The sequence below is a fragment of the Danio aesculapii genome, chromosome 25 (assembly GCF_903798145.1).
Source record: "Danio aesculapii chromosome 25, fDanAes4.1, whole genome shotgun sequence".
In the NCBI taxonomy this organism is placed as follows: domain Eukaryota; kingdom Metazoa; phylum Chordata; class Actinopteri; order Cypriniformes; family Danionidae; genus Danio; species Danio aesculapii.
In genome coordinates, this window is record NC_079459.1 from 400,197 (window position 1) to 419,157 (window position 18,961).

Consider the following 18,961-nt stretch of genomic DNA (forward strand, 5'->3'; position numbering starts at 1 on the left):
TATTAGAATGATCTTTAATGAATGATGCTGGAGTAGTGATGATGACAATATAGATCACAGAAATAAATGGCCAAAGTAATACACCAAGCAACATTTTTTTATTTTTTCACTTCAGTTTGTCATGGAATATGTGCATTTGACACAACTTTTAACAAAATAAACCACTAATTTAATTATATTTCAGAAATTATTATCAGTTCTTTAAATGAGCTGCTATAATATTCATTTTAAATAGATTTTATGATATAATAAATTCAGCAAGATTTCTTTTATAACAATGAAAACCACAGTGGAATCTATTGATAATTATAACATTAATTTTGCCATAATTTAAACAGGAAAAACTGAAGGTATTTAATCTTTGAGTTCGTCTTTAGAGCTTGCTTTAATTTTAATAAACTACCACTTGTTTCAGTTGTTAAATATAATTCAGAATTATTAAATGGTTTAATAACAGTTTGGTTGCATTGATGATTTTTTTTGTAGATGAAATGAAAATTATAATATGAAAATATTACATTAAGTTATAAACTATGGTTAGTGTAATTAACTTTTATACCAAAAATAAATAAAGTGAGGGATTATGTTTAGTTTCCAGGTCATTTAATTAAAGTCTCTTATAATATATTTGCTTTAAATGCTGTATTTAAATCCAACAGCTCTGCATGAACCAATTCAGAGGAGCAGAGTAATACATATTACAGAATAACTCTTATTATTTATGTAGATGATTGCATATGGTTAAGAAAGGTTAATTCATGCCAATATAAGGTTTAAATTAAGATGAGCAGATTATTTAAAAGGTATATATTTTAATATTTTATTTATTTAAAATATTTAGCATGTACATTTTTCAAGTAAAGCACTTTTTGGCACGACACTTGCTTAAACAATCCTGAATAGAAATGTTTTAGAAATTTATGCCAATATGTATGAACTGTAGTGTCAAAAACGTACTTTAATGTTTGACGTAAAGAATTAAGAGTTTAGTTTCTGTTGTACATGCATTGAGATTAGTGTGGATTGTCAAGTAAGTATTAAGTTGCTTTTCAGACAAAGTCATTAGAAAAGTGATTTAAATGCAATTTTAAATATGCAATTATACATTTTTGAAATGAACTAACTCAACACTGACTGGTCAATGCAGAAATGCTGGTTGTAGTGTCTCTGATCGTCCACTAGAGGGCAGAGAAGCGCTGTGTATCGAAAATAATAAATAATAATAAATAAATACATGAGAAAAACACAAACTGTCCTCCTGATATCGCTGAACACACCAATAGAGGCTCTTTAGTTCATATTTCAGAAAATTATTTAAGCATTAAATGACAGTGAATTGCACATTTACTTTAGTTAACTTAATGTTTTAGTTTTTTATTGCTTATTAAAATACTCTTATTTTTTTACATTTGAGTAAAAGATGTTTTAGTTTTGTTTTAAAAAAATAACACTCATCATGTATCAATAACATCAATAACATCATGAGTATCTGAATAACAAAAATATACATTTTGAATTACTCTGCTTGTCTGAATCTAAACCTTGTTAATATTAGGTTATAATATACATTTAATTAATTATCATGTACATTTAATTGTAAAGAAACCTTAAAAATAGTATATATACAACAATAAACATAACTTTATATCAGTAATTCTATTAATGTAAGTCAGTGATGCCCAAACTAGGGCCCGCGGGCCAAAGTTGGCCAATTGTATACTTCAATTTGGCCCACCAGAGGGAAAGTGATTGGGAAGGGTTGGGGAATGCCTTTAACCTTTTGTTTGTTTGTTTTATTGTTGAGCTACAAAAACGCAAACTGAAATGAAATGCTTCAATTAAATGTTGTAAATGAATCAGAGGTTTAAAAGAATGTACATGCTGCCACTTAACGAATCGGGGACAAAACAGAAGACATGAGCGTGCAAAGGCAGGTGACTAGTGCATTCGACATTCAACTCGGCATTGATTTTTTAAAAAATGGTTTTATTGTAATAAGTTCGTTAAATTAATATATATTTTCTAAACAAATTGAAGGCATTAGAAAAGATGAAGTAATTGTTTGTATTATTTTTTTTAAATATCATTTACTCATTTAAGTATCATTTAAGTCATCATTTCCTCAGTATTTACTTGTTTCTTTTTTCTGTTGAACACAAAAGAAGATATTCTGAAAAATGTTAAACCAGTAACCAGTAGCCACATTTCCACTATCGGGCCAGTGCGAGCCAGGGCTTTAATCGGGCCAGGCCGGGCCAATAGCCCGGGAGGTTGAGAAATGAGGCCGAAATCATGTCGCGTTTCCACTGTCGGGCTAGTTGCTCGCAGCGCGTCACGCAAACACCGCCCCCAGAACGTCCCCCGAATCAAACGTCACACAACCCGTCACACAACCCGCCCACTTCAGCGGGAACAAAAAACTCAAATTATAACCACAAACACAACCTGGCATCACTACGAGATCTGGAAGATGGAGAACACCGAAGCGATTGCTTTTTTACTGTCTGTTGGTGTAAGGCCAGACAGCGATCCCTGGATAAGGACATTCGAGTTCGGCGGCATTTACTTCGAACACAGATTTTGGCTGCAAGGCGCAAAAGAGCAGCCGAGCGACGAGAACGACATAGCAAAACAAATGTAAGGGAAGAAAGCATCTAGTCTCCTCTTTACCTGACAGGAAAACTCCGCCTTTGTAGGTAACCCCGCCCCGAAGCCCCAGTTGGCCCTCCTTGGCCCAAGGTATTCGGCGGGCCGAAAAAGGCCGGACGCTGGCCCCAAGGAAGCCCCGCTTTGGCCCGATTACGCCCCGGAAGTGATAGTGGAAACGCGAATGGCCTTGGCTCGCCCTGGCTCACTCGCTTTAGGCGCGATAGTGGAAACGCGGCTACTGACTTCTGTAGTATTGTTTTCCTACTGTGAAAGTGAATGGTTACCTGTTTCAAGCATTCTTCAAAATATCTTCTTTAGTGTTCATCAAAATATAGAAACTCATAAAGGCTTGAAACCACCTGAGGGAGAGGAAATGTTTGGGTGAACTGACCCTTTAAAGCAACCCGTGTTTTGTGAAATGTTCTGTTTAGTTCTCTTAGAAAATATTGGATTATATTAGATCCTTTTTCTGTTTGTTTATTGTATTATATAGCCTTACTGAAGGTTCAGGTGGGATTGTTCAGAGAAATCTGTGTGTGTGTCTCTGTGTGTGTTGAGTCCTGATGGTGAAACTGGTGTGTTTGCAGTGTTTAATGGAGGCTCTGGTTAGTGTGGAGATCTGTGGCAGCGCATTGATCCTGATGTGTGTGTGTGTGTGTGTGTGTGTGTGTGATTTTGTGTGTGTGATTTTGTGTGTGTGATTTTGTGTGTGTGTGTGTTTGACCCCGGCTGATGCCTCCCATTCATTCCCATTAGCGACTCGAGCGCTTTCCTTAATTCTCCTCTATTGAACCAACTAAAGTTATTTACCGTCTCAAACGCCGCTCACTCCAGTCCAGCAGCCCGTCAGAGACTGACCTCAGACCTGCACATACACACAAGCGTACACGCACACATACACACTCACAAGCAAACACGCACACACAAACATGCATGCACACATTCATGCGCGCACACACATACATGCACTCAAGCATGTATGCACACACATACACAGGCATACACACTCAAGTATGCCCTCACATAAGTATGCATACACACACACAAGCATGCACACACACACGCACATACACACAAGCATGAATGCACAAACACACACACATTAACACACTCAAGCATGCACATGCAAGCATGCGCACACACACTCACAAGCATGCACACACTCATACACACACACAAGCAGGCATACACACATGTATGCACGCACACACACACACACACACTCACACACACACACACACACACACAAGCATGCATATACACAAACAAGCATGAACTCACAAGCGTACACACACATGCATACACACAAGCATGCCAATACATAAAAATGTACACACACACACACACACATACACACACACACACACACACACACACACACACACACACACACACACACACATACACACACACATACACATCAAAGATATCTTCTTTCACAATATTGCCACAATTATTTTTGTTTCTCTCTCAGTGTGTGTGTGTGTGTGTGTGTCAGTTTGTACAGTATTATATGTGTTTCTGTGTGTGTGTGTGTGTGTGTGTGTGTGTGTGTGTGTGTGTGTGTTTGTGGTGGATTCTCTCTGGCGCTTCACTGCTCTGTAAGTCGTGTCGCTGCACTCACGGAAACTCCTGCACATTTATTCATGTCTTTACTTGGTCTTTGGTATATTTATTCTGCTCCTCTTTTGAGTGGATCAGGTGTTTCTCAGGTGCACTTCATTTACAGCTCTACAGTGGTGTGTGTGCGTGCGTGCGTGCGTGTGTGCGTGCGTGCGTGCGTGCGTGCGTGCGTGCGTGCGTGCGTGCGTGCGTGCGTGCGTGCGTGTTCTTTCTCCTGAATAAGTGTCCCTGTAAAGAGTAAACACTGTGGCTTTGATGCTTCAGTATTGACTCAACCAATGGCATTCGTTTGAGGGCGGAGTTAGTAGTTCATGTGTCCAATGGAAGAAGGGGGAGGAGTCAGGGAAACCTGTCTGAATATCATCATAATTTCTGCAGTACTTTCTCCTTTAAAACATAACTTGCCTGTTTATTTATGGTTCACTTTCAATGTTTTTATTGTAATTTGCGAATACAGATTTTTATTATTATATAAACTGCGATTCAATTACATTTTTTCAGGATGTGCAGCTGAAAATGCAAAGTTAAAAAGTGCAGCATTTATACGTTTTGTTAAATATACACTGACCGGCCACTTTATTAGGTACACTGTACTAGTACGAGGTCGGACCCCCTTTTGCCTTCAGAACTGCCTTAATCCTTCATGGTTTAGATTCAACAAGATACTGGAAATATTCCTCAGAGATTTTGCTCCATATTGACATGATAGCATCACACAGTTGCTGCAGATTTGTCGGCTGCACATCCATAATGCCAATCTCCCGTTCCACCACAGACTCCTCAGACCAGGCAACGTTTCTCCAATCTTCTATTGTCCAGTTTTGGTGAGCCTGTGTGAATTGTAGCCTCAGTTTCCTGTTCTTAGCTGACAGGAGCGGCACCCGGTGTGGTCTTCTGCTGCTGTAGCCCATCCGCCTCAAGGTTGGACGTGTTGTGTGTTCAGAGATGCTCTTCTGCAGACCTCGGTTGTAACGAGTGCTTATTTGAGTTACTGTTGCCTTTCTATCAGCTGGAACCAGTCTGGCCATTCTCCTCTGACCTCTGGCATAACAAGGCATTTGCGTTGCTTCGTGTGATTGGCTGATTAGAAATTTGCGTTGAGCGAGCAGTTGGACTGGTGTACCTAATAAAGTGGCCGGTCAGTGTAAATTTATATCTTGATCAATTTATTGCATGCTTGATGAATTAAAGCATAATTAAAAAAAATCCCAAAATGTTTCTACAAATTGAGTTAAAAAGAAAATGCACGATCAGTACATATGTATGTGTTTGACATTCAGAATGTCTTTTCATTAAACAGTATACAGCAGTAATCAGGACAGCACATCTAATAATACATTTATTTTTGGATATCGTCATTTAATTTTTGCAGTTTCAAATCACTTTACAAGCAAGCAACCTGGCAGATAATACTAAAGCACACATGAATAAAACTAATGCATAACAAACAATCCAAATCTACCACAGTTCTCCCCTTTTTCTGCTATATCTGCTCTCTTTAGTGCTGCGTGTGCCTGTGGAGCCCGTTATTGATATGGGGTGTCGGAGGAAATGGAATCTGAGGCTTTTAATGTGCATTTCATGTCCAGTTTTTGATGAATCTGTTTATCGGCCCGGTAATGAACAGCAGGTATGGTTGGTTAGTCAAATTATTGAGCATTATTAACCTTGGATGAAATTCACAAAGCACAGAAAAAACTGATGTAACATGCAAGAAAATTACGGCTGGGGATAAAAAGGCTCGATAATGATTACGGTCTCAGTGCCACCGGCCGAGCGGCCCGAATGCAGATATGTGTGTCTTTTAGAGGACGAGGTGCTGTGTGTGTGGATCTGTTCACTATTACTATTTTACTGAGAGCAGAGATGTTAAAGGGCTCCTGTCATGCAAAATCAACTTTTTTATAGAATATGTGTGTAGTGTAGTGTGTACACAGTCATACTGGAGTGATATAAACACTGATCCTTGTTTTTACAGTGTTTTTTTACTGAAATGAATATGCTAATATGCACCTGTCAATCAAAATTTGTGGGCAGGGATAAATTCACTGTGACATTGTAGTGCCCACCAATTTTGATTGACAGGTGCGAAATGATAAACGGCACACGCTACACTTGTTTTCTTTTTAAATCCTGAATTATATACTTCACATACAGTATAAGTAACGCTTTACATTTCTGAGCAACATAACCATGCGTTTCCCCGCCCTCAAATTTTGATTGACAGGCACACATTAGCATGTCTCCATATTAACACAAATAACTATGTCCACAAGACAGAATTTGCAAAGAAGCTGTGATTTAAAGGACAGTTCCAACTATCTGTGATCAAACCGCACCTCAAGAAGTAAATAAAGAAGAGACCGTAAAATCTATAGGCAATTTATACTATAAAATACAGATATTTATACTCTCTCTCTAGAAAACTATAAATGAAGATGCTTCAATCACACAACAGGAGTCCCAAGGATGTTAAGTCATGGTTATTTTAGTGCAGGGAAAAATTAACCCTGACTAATTGTATCCAAAATAAATAAATAAATATATATATTTTTTTAAATGTACCTAATTTAAGTGTGCGTACTGTAGTTGCCGTTTATTATGTAAATACATAAATGCATGCATATATTTCAGAATGTTTATGTGCATTTAGATATGAAACGTATATTATACAAATTATTCATTCATTCATATTCTTTTTCGGCTTAGTCCCTTTATTAATCCGGGGTTGCCACTGCGGACTGAACCGCCAACTTATCCAGCATGTTTTTTACACAGCGGATGCCCTTCCAGCTGCAACCCATCTCTGGTAAATGATGCAAATTATATATAAATTAAATATCTACGTATCAAAATTCTTTTGTATAGTTTTGTTTCTATTTCTGTCATGTATGTGTATATATATACTTTATTTGAACAGTCTCATAACGGATGCAGGGACATAAAGCACAGGCTCATTTGCATTTAAAGGCACGGGATCAAAACAGCTCAAATTGACTCTGACTACATAATTTTAATTTTCAAAAGTGGATAATTTAATGATCTGATCAGTATTTTGAGCTGAAGCTTCACAGACATTCTGGAGACACGCAATATATCTTTAAGATCTTGTAAAAAAGGACAAAATAGGAGCCCTTTAAAGCTGCTACTCTGTAAAAAATGTAAAGATAAAAAGTCAAGAGAACAAATATTTTATGTTGCTTTAACTTGTTTTATTAAATGTAATCAGGTTTTAACAAAATTAGTTTAACTTAATATTTTTAGTCTGTTTGATTTACGCAAGTTGAGATGACCAAATATTTTCATTTGATTCCTGGCCGCACTGCTTCCTGGTCCCACCCCTTTGTATGCTGTATGCCCATATATGGTCATCAAGTCTGCCATTGGTCAGACAATCTGCAGCTTTACCTACAAGAAGTGCAGTATATATAATCTACAATATTTCCAGAATTATTACAAATAACAATGTGCAGCATTTTCAAACATGCAGCAGGATTTTTAACAGAAAGTAGAAACTTTATGCTGCTGTTTTTTTTAAATCCCCAAATGTATACTTTAAATACAGTATAAGTAATGTTTTACATTTCTGAGCAACATTAACAGTGCTTTCACACCGAATAATCACATCGTAAAAAATCTGATTACAAAGACTCAAGACAACAAATATTTTATGTTGCTTTAACATAAGTTAATCAGGTTTCAACAATTAGTTTAACTTAATATTTATAGTCTGTTTCATTGATGTAAGTTGAGATGACTAGAAAAGTTCATTTGATTAAATAAAAAAACAAAAACAAAGTACAAATCTAAAATTAAAAAAATAAATGCAGCAAGATTTTTTGTTTACAGTGTAGGGTCTCTTTAGTGGTGCTGGAATTAACGTGCGTGCATGTGTGTGCAATCGCGCGCACGCACGCGCGTGTGTGTGTGTGTGTGTGTGTGTGAGGTTTTTTTTTTTCTTGACTCCAAAATTGACATTGGGTGGCACGATGGTTCAGTGGTTAGCACTGTGGCCTCACCACAAGAACGTCGCTGGTTTGAGTGCCAGCTGGGTCAGTGTGTGTTTCTGTGTGGAGTTTGTATGTTCTCCCAGTGTTGGTGTGGGTTTCCTCTTGGTGCTCCGGTTTCCCCCACTGTCCAAACACATGCTCTATAGGGGAATTGATAAACTAAACTGACCATAGTGTATGAGTGTGTATGGGTGTTTCCCAGTACTGTGTTGCACCTGGAAGGGCAGCTGCTGTGTAAAACATGCTGGAATAGTTGGAGGTTCATTCCGCCGTGGTGACCTCTAAAAAATAAGATTAAACTGAAGAAATATAAATGAATGAATAAATGAAAATGGACATTTTCTAAAAGTGTATATAAACGAATGATCTGATCAGCATTGTGAGCTGAAACTTCAGACACGTTCTGGAGACACAGACGATGTATTTGAGATCTTGTAAAATCAGAACCCTTTAAAGCAGCTTGACGACTCTTTGCTCTGAGCCTCTTTAGCGGTACTGGAATTAGCGCGTGCCGCGGGGACGCTGTGACCGTGATGAAAGATGACGCTGGGATGGCGGGAGGGTCAGCGGCGGTGCGGGTTCGAGGGCAGACGGGCAGCAGCGCTGGGTAATAGACCGGCGTGGAGCTGCTCAGGTGGAACTCGGCTCCTCGCACCGCTGTAATTACAAACCATACATTTCACTTTGGGCCCTGACAACATCTCCCCCAATCCCAGATGAACACCGGGTTATTAATGGAGTAAATTAAGGCTCCCTGCAGACTGACGGAAGCGGCACTCGCCACTCTTTAACCCCAAAATACACACTGCACCTGACCTGCTGCGCTCCGGCCCCGCCCCTTTCAACACCCATATATGGTCAGCATGTATGCAGCTCCACCAATGGAGCCTTTTCACATGAGTGTTATGATGCGTTTAATGCTCATCAGCATCTTACTTTCCTGAAAGTTTTTAATATTTAGAACAAAAACGTATGAACATTTATGCGTGTTCATATATGCATTATTATTTTTGCATCAAATTACAAAAAGCGAATGAGCGCGTGCACTTGACATGCTCCACTCTGGCCCCGCCCCTTTGAACACCCCATGACCAAATATGGTCATCACATATGCAGCTCCTCCTATAGGAAATGTAGTGCATGTAATATACAGGAATTCGAGAATTATTAACTGGTTTTGACTTCATATATCTGTGTGTGCATTTTATTTATTTTTTTATATATGTATGAATGTATGTATGTATATGTGTGTGTGTGTGTGTAGTTCACATCATGATTTATATTTGCCCAGCACTATTATTAGTAATGTTGAGCATTCTTGCCGTTATTTAAAAAATGATTTAGTGACATGTGACTTTATTTCTTTATTTTCTACAATACACTCTTTAACCCCAGACTACACACTGCACCTGGTGCTCTACTCTGGCTCCCCCCCTTTGGACACCCTACGAACATATGGTCATCCTGTGTATGTCTATGATACATACTATATGGGAGTGTATCTTGCATAATATTCAAGAATTACAGAATTATTGACAATTTGAGGCATTTTGGGCAGCTTTTGCAAATGTTATACTTGTTATAAACCAAACTTTATTTGGTTTATTTTCGATACAGTTTGTAAATCTTTAAGTCCAAGTCATTTAGTAGATATATTTGAGGAGAGACTTGTTTTGTTTAGCAAATAATTCTTTCTAGTTGCATTTGCATTGCAAAGTTACTATACTCTCGAAATAATTCAGAATAAATCCGCAGGTTTTTTTTTTGCAAAAATTGCTGCAGATATTGCAAAACATATCTGACCTGTTGCTTCCTGGCCCCACCCCTTTATATGCTGTCTGACCATATATGGGCATCAGCTCTGCCATTGGTCAGAAAACCTGCAGCTTCACCTAGACAGAGTGCAGTATACACTGTAAAAAATGCAGGGTTCCACACATTTCTTTTATGTTGTCCCAACACAAATCGATTAAGTTAACTTAACACTTTTAACAAATTTATGTGGATTGAACATAAAAAATTAAGTTGTCCCAATGAAATCTCCAGAATTGTGTTGATTCAGCTTATTTTAAATAACGAGTTTCAACATGCAAAAAGAAGAATTTTTTTTGGGGTGTATGTAATTTACAATAATTCCAGAATTATTAATAATGTGCAGCATTTTCAAACATGCAACAATATTTATTTACAGAAAGTATAATCTCTTTACTATTTTTTTAAAATCCAAAAAGCTACTTAAAGCACAGTACAAGTAATGTTTTTAGTTTCTGAGCACCATATCAGTGCTCTAATACTGGATAATCACATCGAATCCTAGATTCTCCTGCTTTTTCTGTCCTCACAGCAACTTTTGACTATAAATCTGTCTAATAAAGCAGCAAATACCATTAACCAACAATAATAGGACAGAATTCACACTCACTATTCAAGCGTTAATCTGTCCGCTCTTCATGTTTCTCTTGGCTTGAGGCTCGTCGTTCGCAGTAAAACACACATGAGATCAGGATGTGACCTGGAGAAGAACTCATAAACCAATAAATCAGAGATCATCATCGCAGGATCATCTGTCTTCAGCACATCCACTGAGCAAACAGTCACTCTAACATGAGAACAAGGCTCTTCTTTAAAGCGGACCTATAATGCCTCTTTCTACAAGATGGAAAATAAGTCTCTGTGTCTAGAGTGTGTAGTGAAGTTCTGTAAATAGCACACAAATAATGTTTTCTAGCGCTCTGAATCTGACCCTTTCAGGCTTTGATCCAATTTAGTGACTGTTGCTTTAAATTCAAATGAGATTTAAAAGAGGGCGGAGCTACAGACGCCTGTGCGTCATCATGGTGGCAGATGTAAAACAGCACTGTGTTGTCAGTGCTGGTCAGGTCTGCATGTTGTCGTGCTTCATGCTTCTGTCAGTCTATGGAGACTCCTGTCGATGTTCATTTGTGCTTCATCTAAAACTCCACGTCTAGAATCCTCTTAGTCTATGCTGACATTATCTTCAGCAGCTCAAACACTCTAATGGCTAATGGACAGACGGCTGCTTCTCACTCAGGGCTGCTGTTTATGCTAATGAGATGAAGACTAGTGGGCGGGGCTTTCCCCCTTCTGATGACAGGGAGAATGTCAATCAAAGTGCTTCTGCATCAAGTCTGATTATTAAAAATTAATTAACTAAAATTAAATAATTTTAAAAAAATGTTGTCGTGACTAACCAATCAAATAACTATTGATTCTGTTATTACACTCAATGACATTTTATTAGCCGTCCAGTACAAATCAAGGCTACCAGTTATTATTATTTCACACAAACAGCACATCTCTGACCCATAAGTTGCTCATGATTTGATGTTTTCCATTGACTCGTCATGCTAATTTAGCCGTGTTTCTCCTCTCTGACGAACAAGCCAAGTCATTTACGCCCAAATTAATGTCAAGCCCCTCTTATTTTCCATAAATAACACGCGGCGGCGGCGGCTGTTGTCGTTAAACATGTTCTCATTTGTTCTCCATTACAAAAAAAACACAACGCCGCTGATTAATTCCCACTTCAGGCTGAACACACGGGCAGGATTTTTACAAGGTGACCCGCTCTTCTGATCTACACCGACGCCACGCTTTCTTCATGCAAATCCCAATTAAAATGCGGCGTTTAATTTCAATGGATTTGTTTGTGTTTGGTTTGCATTTTAAACTCAAAGACTTGTTTATATTTTGCTGTCTGTTTGTGGAAAATGAATCCTCACTCACACCCACACACACACACACACACACACACACACACACACACACGCAGCGTTCTCCATTACTCCTAATAAGGTGTCATAAAATTGAATTGCATGCTTGGTTTGTCAGAGAGGAGTTCTTATCCGACTCCAATTTTGAGTTTTAATGGGTAATACTCTTTAGCTCTCTCCTCACAATTAGGCCTCCTAGTTACCTATTAATGAAAATCAGATTAAAACATAATCTAATTAAAGTTCATTTTAATCCACGCTATCGTCCCGACTGTCTGTGGCTCCAATCACACTGTCAAACTCGCTTCGTTTGCAGAGAAGAGGGAGGCCAGACTATCAATCAAGGGCTTTTATACATGCGTGTGTGTGTGTGTGTGTGTGTTGGGAAACTAGTATGAAGTGCATTCATGATCACATTCACTCTCTCTCATGAATGCATGTCCAAAACACATGCAAAATCAGAGCGAGAACATGTGTGTGTGTATATATATATATATATATATATATATATATATATATATATATATATATATATATATATATATATATATATATATATATATATATATATATATATAGAACAAACATATACTGTATTATTGAAATATTTGAATACATTTGCATATTCAAATTAATGTAAATCATCCATATTTACTGCTAAATGGTAAAAAATATGTCATCGTCACTGGTTATGTAATATCTTTCTCATATCGCGGTGAATGTAGTTCTGTGATTTATTAAAGTACATTTTTATCTTAATTTACATGCGAGTTGTATGATTTTATTTATAAACATCAAGACATTGAAGGAATTACACATTATAAGTGAATATTAATCGTTTAATGTCACAATTGACATTGTAATGTGTTCTCGTTGAAGTAAATATTACAGTAGATTTAATGACACATCGCCTATAAGACAACTCGAGTAACAAGCTGAATATTTATGAACTTTGTTATTCAAATAAATCAGATCTATATATTTACTGAAATGCATTAAAAATACATCATTTATTACTAAATATTGTAGTTTTGAAATGTTATTAAGTATTTATTTTTTAGTTACTGAGTTTACATTTGGTTGGTATGATTTCCAATATTAATGAATAATTAATCACATTTTATAAATGAATAATTATTTAATGCTAATTATTTAATTTTTTAAATTTATGACAGAATATTCCAACTACACTGTAAAAACTATCCATAAATGAGCAGTTTTCTGTGTTTTGTGATTCATGTTTTTATTTTCCCCCGTTCATTTCTGCTCTTGAGTTGCATTATGGGATCTTGATCTTTCTCCCAACAAATTTTCACCTCAGAGTGTGTACAAGTGACTTTCATGAACACTTTTACTAGTTTAAAGTAGAGTTGCACGATATTGGAAAAGTCTAACATTGCGATATTAGTTTATTTTGCGATATAAATACGATTTCGTCACATGACTTAAATTAGAAAAGAATTTATAATGTTAGATTGATTGGGATGATTGTACAGTGGGAGTGCATCTCCATAAAATCTAATAAACAATCTATACACTTTTTGGGGTCCCCTGACACATTTCTGTTGTGGATGCATTGTCACCCTAAATAATGAGCTGGTCAGTCTATTTACTAAAGGGTTTTCTTTTCCGCGTGTCCTCGCACTCTTTTCAGAGCTACTATCAAAGTCAGAACAGGGACAGTTTTGTGTCCAGCGCATCTCTGTGGGCCCGCGTAACACGTGAGTCTGTTGGAGAAGTGTTTTCAGTTTCTCACGATCACAGAACCGGGCCACTCGGGTAAAGTCTATGTGTGGAAAGCGCTGGTGTTGAATTGGGTCTCATACTCGATGCGGCAGATATGCCATGACCTAATTGTAAATTGTATTCCGCCGCCATTTGGTGCCTTGTGTTGCTTAGCAACGTACACAAAACAACGTATGTAAAGACCGCTTTACGTGAAATAAACCAGTAGAGATGTGCTGTTGTTGAGTGTCCGCATGTGCTACGGTCACAATAGATTTCTAACGTAATGCACCATATCGAAACAGTGTAAGGAACATGTTGTTTTATCGTGATCAAGTCATCAATCAAGCTTATTAAAATAAATTCGCAGCCGAGCAACTAAATACCTTTTCCACTTCGCACACGTCTATCTTTATTCGCAAATGTGAGCGAAATGGTCTCACTGTCGAGCCCTGTTATTTGATTTCTTATGGTATTATATTATCTCATCTCATCCATTCATTCATTTTCTTGTCGGCTTAGTCCCTTTATTAATCTGGGGTCGCCACAGCGGAATGAACCGCTAACTTATCCAGTATATGTTTTACACCGTGGATGCCCTTCCAGCTGCAACCCATCTCTGGGAAATGATCTCATCTCAAACTACTAAAATTTCAAAAAGTCGACAGATTTCAGACTTGATCAACATCCCATAATGCAATTCACAACTGTAAATAAACGGTAAACACACCAAATACAGAAACAGTTGGATAAGAGATATTTTTACACTGTAAATGAACACATACTGTATTTATTCAGTGTAAAAGAGGCCGGTTTAAATCACGGTTGCGCTGGTGTGAGCAGTGGACTGAAGGGTTTTTTGCGTGCGGTTTCTGCTTTACTGGCCTGACTGTGAAATAACCCTTGGCCATTGTGCTTGTAAAACATATTACACTGTCATGGCTCAGAAAAGAGCTGACAGGCCAACACGACTCAAACAGAGGCACGACTCCATCGCTCTGCAACGCTGGGAATTACGGCCATCGGTGGATATGAAGGCTGACAGCTGTCACTGATTCAGAGTTTTTCACTTCACTTTCTCCACACACCAAACCTGGACCTGCAGCCGACACTACAAATCACTCAGACACTTTACTGTGTTTCTGTAAAAAACATCACCAAAACTAAACACTCCTGGCTCAGAGTTCACACCACATCAAAAGTACAGCATCTACAAATAGACCAAAGCTCCAAAAATGGGAAAATAAATAAATAAGATATGGAAAACTGCTGGTAGTTCACACTAATTCGTAACAAATAGAGCTCTACATTGGTATCTTTGTTAGCTTTGGCGCATTATATACAGTGTTTCCCAGTACTGGATTGTGGCTGGATGGGCATCCGCTGTGTAAAACATATGCTGGAATAGTTGGCGATTCATTCCACTGTAGAGACCCCTCATGAATAAAGGGACTAAGCCGAAGGAAAATGAATGATTTGCATTTCAAAATAATTACTTAAACAAAAACAAAAACAAATGCACACGTCTGTTAGCATTTTAGTCAATTAGCTGTAATTAAACTCTGCATTTAATGAGTAAATATGGCCTGTGGAGAAACACACATGTGCATCTGAGGATTGTGGGTTTAAAAAAGCCCCAAACCGAAGACAGGACAGCAGTTTTTCTTCTCCAGGGTGTTGTGGGACATGGCAAATCTAGAAGTTTGACCTTTTGTGTCCTTCGTATGATAGCAAAATACAGCGTTCTTCTCATCTGAAATTCCTTCTGATTTCTTTAACTTGATTATTAATGTCGGACTTGCAAACTTGAGCCATTGTTATGAACTGGAGGCTTTTTTTCGCGCAGCATCTATTCTGAGACACGTGTACCTTTTATGACTGGTGCCCACTCCGGGTAATAAAGTGCTGATGCCAGCTTAAGAGAAACTTTAAACACACTTGGTGTAATCAAAGGCACAATGCAAAGCGGCAGGTCAGCAAAACCAGCCAAAACAATACCCCAAGTCCCCCCTAAATATAACCTTTTTCGGTGAAGCGAATGTTTTGTTTCTGCTTTCCCGTACGGTGTATATTTAGATCATTGTTTCCACCTTTTGGGTTTGACTGACCCATTTACAGTGGCCATTTCTGAATATTAATAATCTGATGAAGTTCTGAATGAGGCTTTGTGACGCTCTGTGATGGAGAGTCTTAACACGTCTTGAGTTCTGAAAAGAAGTTTGTCCGACAAATCATACATTGCTACCTTTATTTCATTCATTCATTCATTCATTCCTTCATTTTTTAAAATGGATTCATTTATTAGATTTTTGTAAATGGATATTTTGATTTATTTAATCTTTTTTTTCCTTCTATAGTTCCAGCACAAGTCTGAATAATCGGAAAATATATAGTTTTGTTTATATATCTAAAAATATATATATATATTTTTTTACTGTAGTATTTAATTGAATATTCTTACTGCGTTTTTTACTTTTACTGTGTTTTTTAAAATATATATGTATATATTTAAATATATGTATAAAAAGTGCTTTAAAGAAATAAATAAAGAAAAAAAAATATTTGTTAACTGTAGTATTTAATTTAAGTAATTAAAAAAAACTTTTTTTCTTTATTTTATTAAAATATGTATTTATTATTTATTTATGTATATATTTAAATATGTTATATATAAATAAATATATATATATATATATATATATATATATATATATATATATATATATATATATATATATATATATATATATATATATTTTTTTTTTAAATATAAACCTAAACCTTTGTTGGTTTAAAACTATAGTTGATATACTATGCTATAGTAGATTGCAGTTCATGGAAACGTCTTTTATTAAAGTGTCACTTTACAGGAACATACGAGTGCTATTTTTATTGTAGTATTTATTCGTTTGGTTAATAAACAGTTCAATATTTGTTCATTTTACATTATTGAAATGCACATTACAGTTACAACCTTTAATTTAAGTTCATTATTAAAGGCTGCAATTAACGTATGTAAAATGCTGTTAAATCCGACCCAGTTTACCAATGAGGTAATAACAACTATAATAATATTTTATTAATTTTATATAACTCATAACTTACCAGACAATGCAGTTTACACATTTGTTGGAGGGGTAAAACTTTATAATTTTTAAATTATTAAATTATTAAATTATTTAAATTATTTTTTAATGCAAAATATACACTACTGGTCAAAAGTTTGGAGTCAGTTTTTATTTTCTGTATTATTTTTATTTAATAATTTGAATACAATTATTCTGTTCAAGGCTACATTTATTGAATGTATACATGTTAAACTGTTAAATACTTCATATATATCAATTACTTATTGTGTTAAGTTTCAAATTAAATTATTAGTCCAGTCATTATTGCTTTTATTATGATTACTACTACTACTACTACTACTACTTCTACTACTACTACTACTACTACTAATAATAATAATATTAGAGTGATTTCTGAAGCATCATGCGACTCTGAAGACTGGAGTAATGAAGCTGATAAGTCATCTTTAAAATCACTGGAATAAATGACTAAATTAAATAATAATCTACTTTTGAACAGTTAATAATAATTTACTATTTGTACTGTATAGCTGATGAAATCACATGTAAACATCCTACAAACCCCAAACTTTTGAGCGGTAGTGTATACAGAATATTTCCTTTTACATTTCAAGTAAAGATTTTAGTCACATTTTAAATAATCCATTTCTTTTAAAGACTACAAATGTTGGGCAAAAAATCTAATATAAATATATTATAAATAATAATAATTATTTTAAATTATAATGAACATTGTGCAGTGTAAATGCTGCAGAGGTGCTGCAAGGACTTGTCCTGGGTCCGATTTAATTTCACTGTATTATCATTACTGGAGTTATTGGAGTTCCTCTGCTTTAATTGGATCATTTTCATCAGCTGAAACGGCTCTTGATTGAGGATCTTAGAGAAGAGCCGCTGGCGTTCTGTCTGATGGAGAAGGAATCCGAGATATGGGGTTCCCATCGGATTCAGCGGCCGCAAATAACAGCAAGAGCGTCGCAGTTATCAGCGCAGTGACTTTATCTCAGTGTGTGATTCCTCTCTTCCTCTTCTCTTCCACCCACTCTTCTGCTATCTGTAGGTTTCGAGACGGCGCGATCCTTCGCTCTACACGGCGCTCATGTGATCTTAGCCTGCCGGAACCAAAGCCGCGCCAGTAAAGCAGCCAGTCTGATCACGGGCGAATGGGTGAGTCTCACACACACAAACACACACACTCTCGTACACACACAGTTACACACTTTTTTTTTAAAGCTGTCTTTATGGGGACTTCCAAAAGATGTGATGTTTAAACTGTATTATTTCCTCATGGGGACCAACAAAATATGTCCCCACAAGGTCAAGATACACACACACACACACACACACACACACACACACACACACACACACACACACATTCTTACAGATACATGCTCACTCACAGATACATACCGTACACACATATACTCACAGACACAAACACACAGTCGCTCACATAGATAGACACACACTCGTGGAACAAACCCATTCACAGATACATACTGTGCACACACACTCTCACAGATACACACACGCACACACATTCACTTTCTCTCAGATATACACTCTGAGACGCACCCATACACACTCTCACAGATACACACAGACTCACAAACACATTCACATGCACACATGCACACACATGCACAGACTGTCTCTCTCTCAAACACACACACACACACACACACACACACACACACACACACACACGCGCTCTGTCGATAGATGCACACACAACATACACATTCACAGATACATACTGTACACACACACACTCTCACAGATACACACACACTCTCACAAACACATGCACACGCTTATAGACATGCATACTGTTTGCACACACACTCTGAGTCCAGCATCCGTGTGACCTTTACACATCATCAGTGAGGTTTTGTGTAGTGTGCATCTCTGTCTGTCATGAGTCACACCATCAGGAGGAGCTTTGAGTCATTAGTGCTCTTCTGCTTACTACACAGTCTGCTGCCTACAGAGGGGACGTCTGATCTGATCTGATCTGAGATCTGCGTGAATACTGCCATAAAGCTCTGACTAACACTTCATTACAGCACATTTCTCCATTAGCATGTTGTTACGTTATACGTGCCGTATTATATTGAGCAAAACTATC

General features: G+C 37.0%; 1 protein-coding gene across 1 annotated transcript in view; it reads left to right on the plus strand.

Moving 5' to 3' along the window:
* The window catches only part of wwox (WW domain containing oxidoreductase), a 316,805-nt gene that overhangs the window by 6,523 nt on the left and 291,321 nt on the right, over positions 1–18,961 (plus strand). The window contains exon 5 of the mRNA XM_056451577.1: positions 17,891–17,997. Coding sequence (XP_056307552.1) covers positions 17,891–17,997 — 107 coding nt within the window. The remainder of the gene's footprint in view (positions 1–17,890; positions 17,998–18,961) is intronic.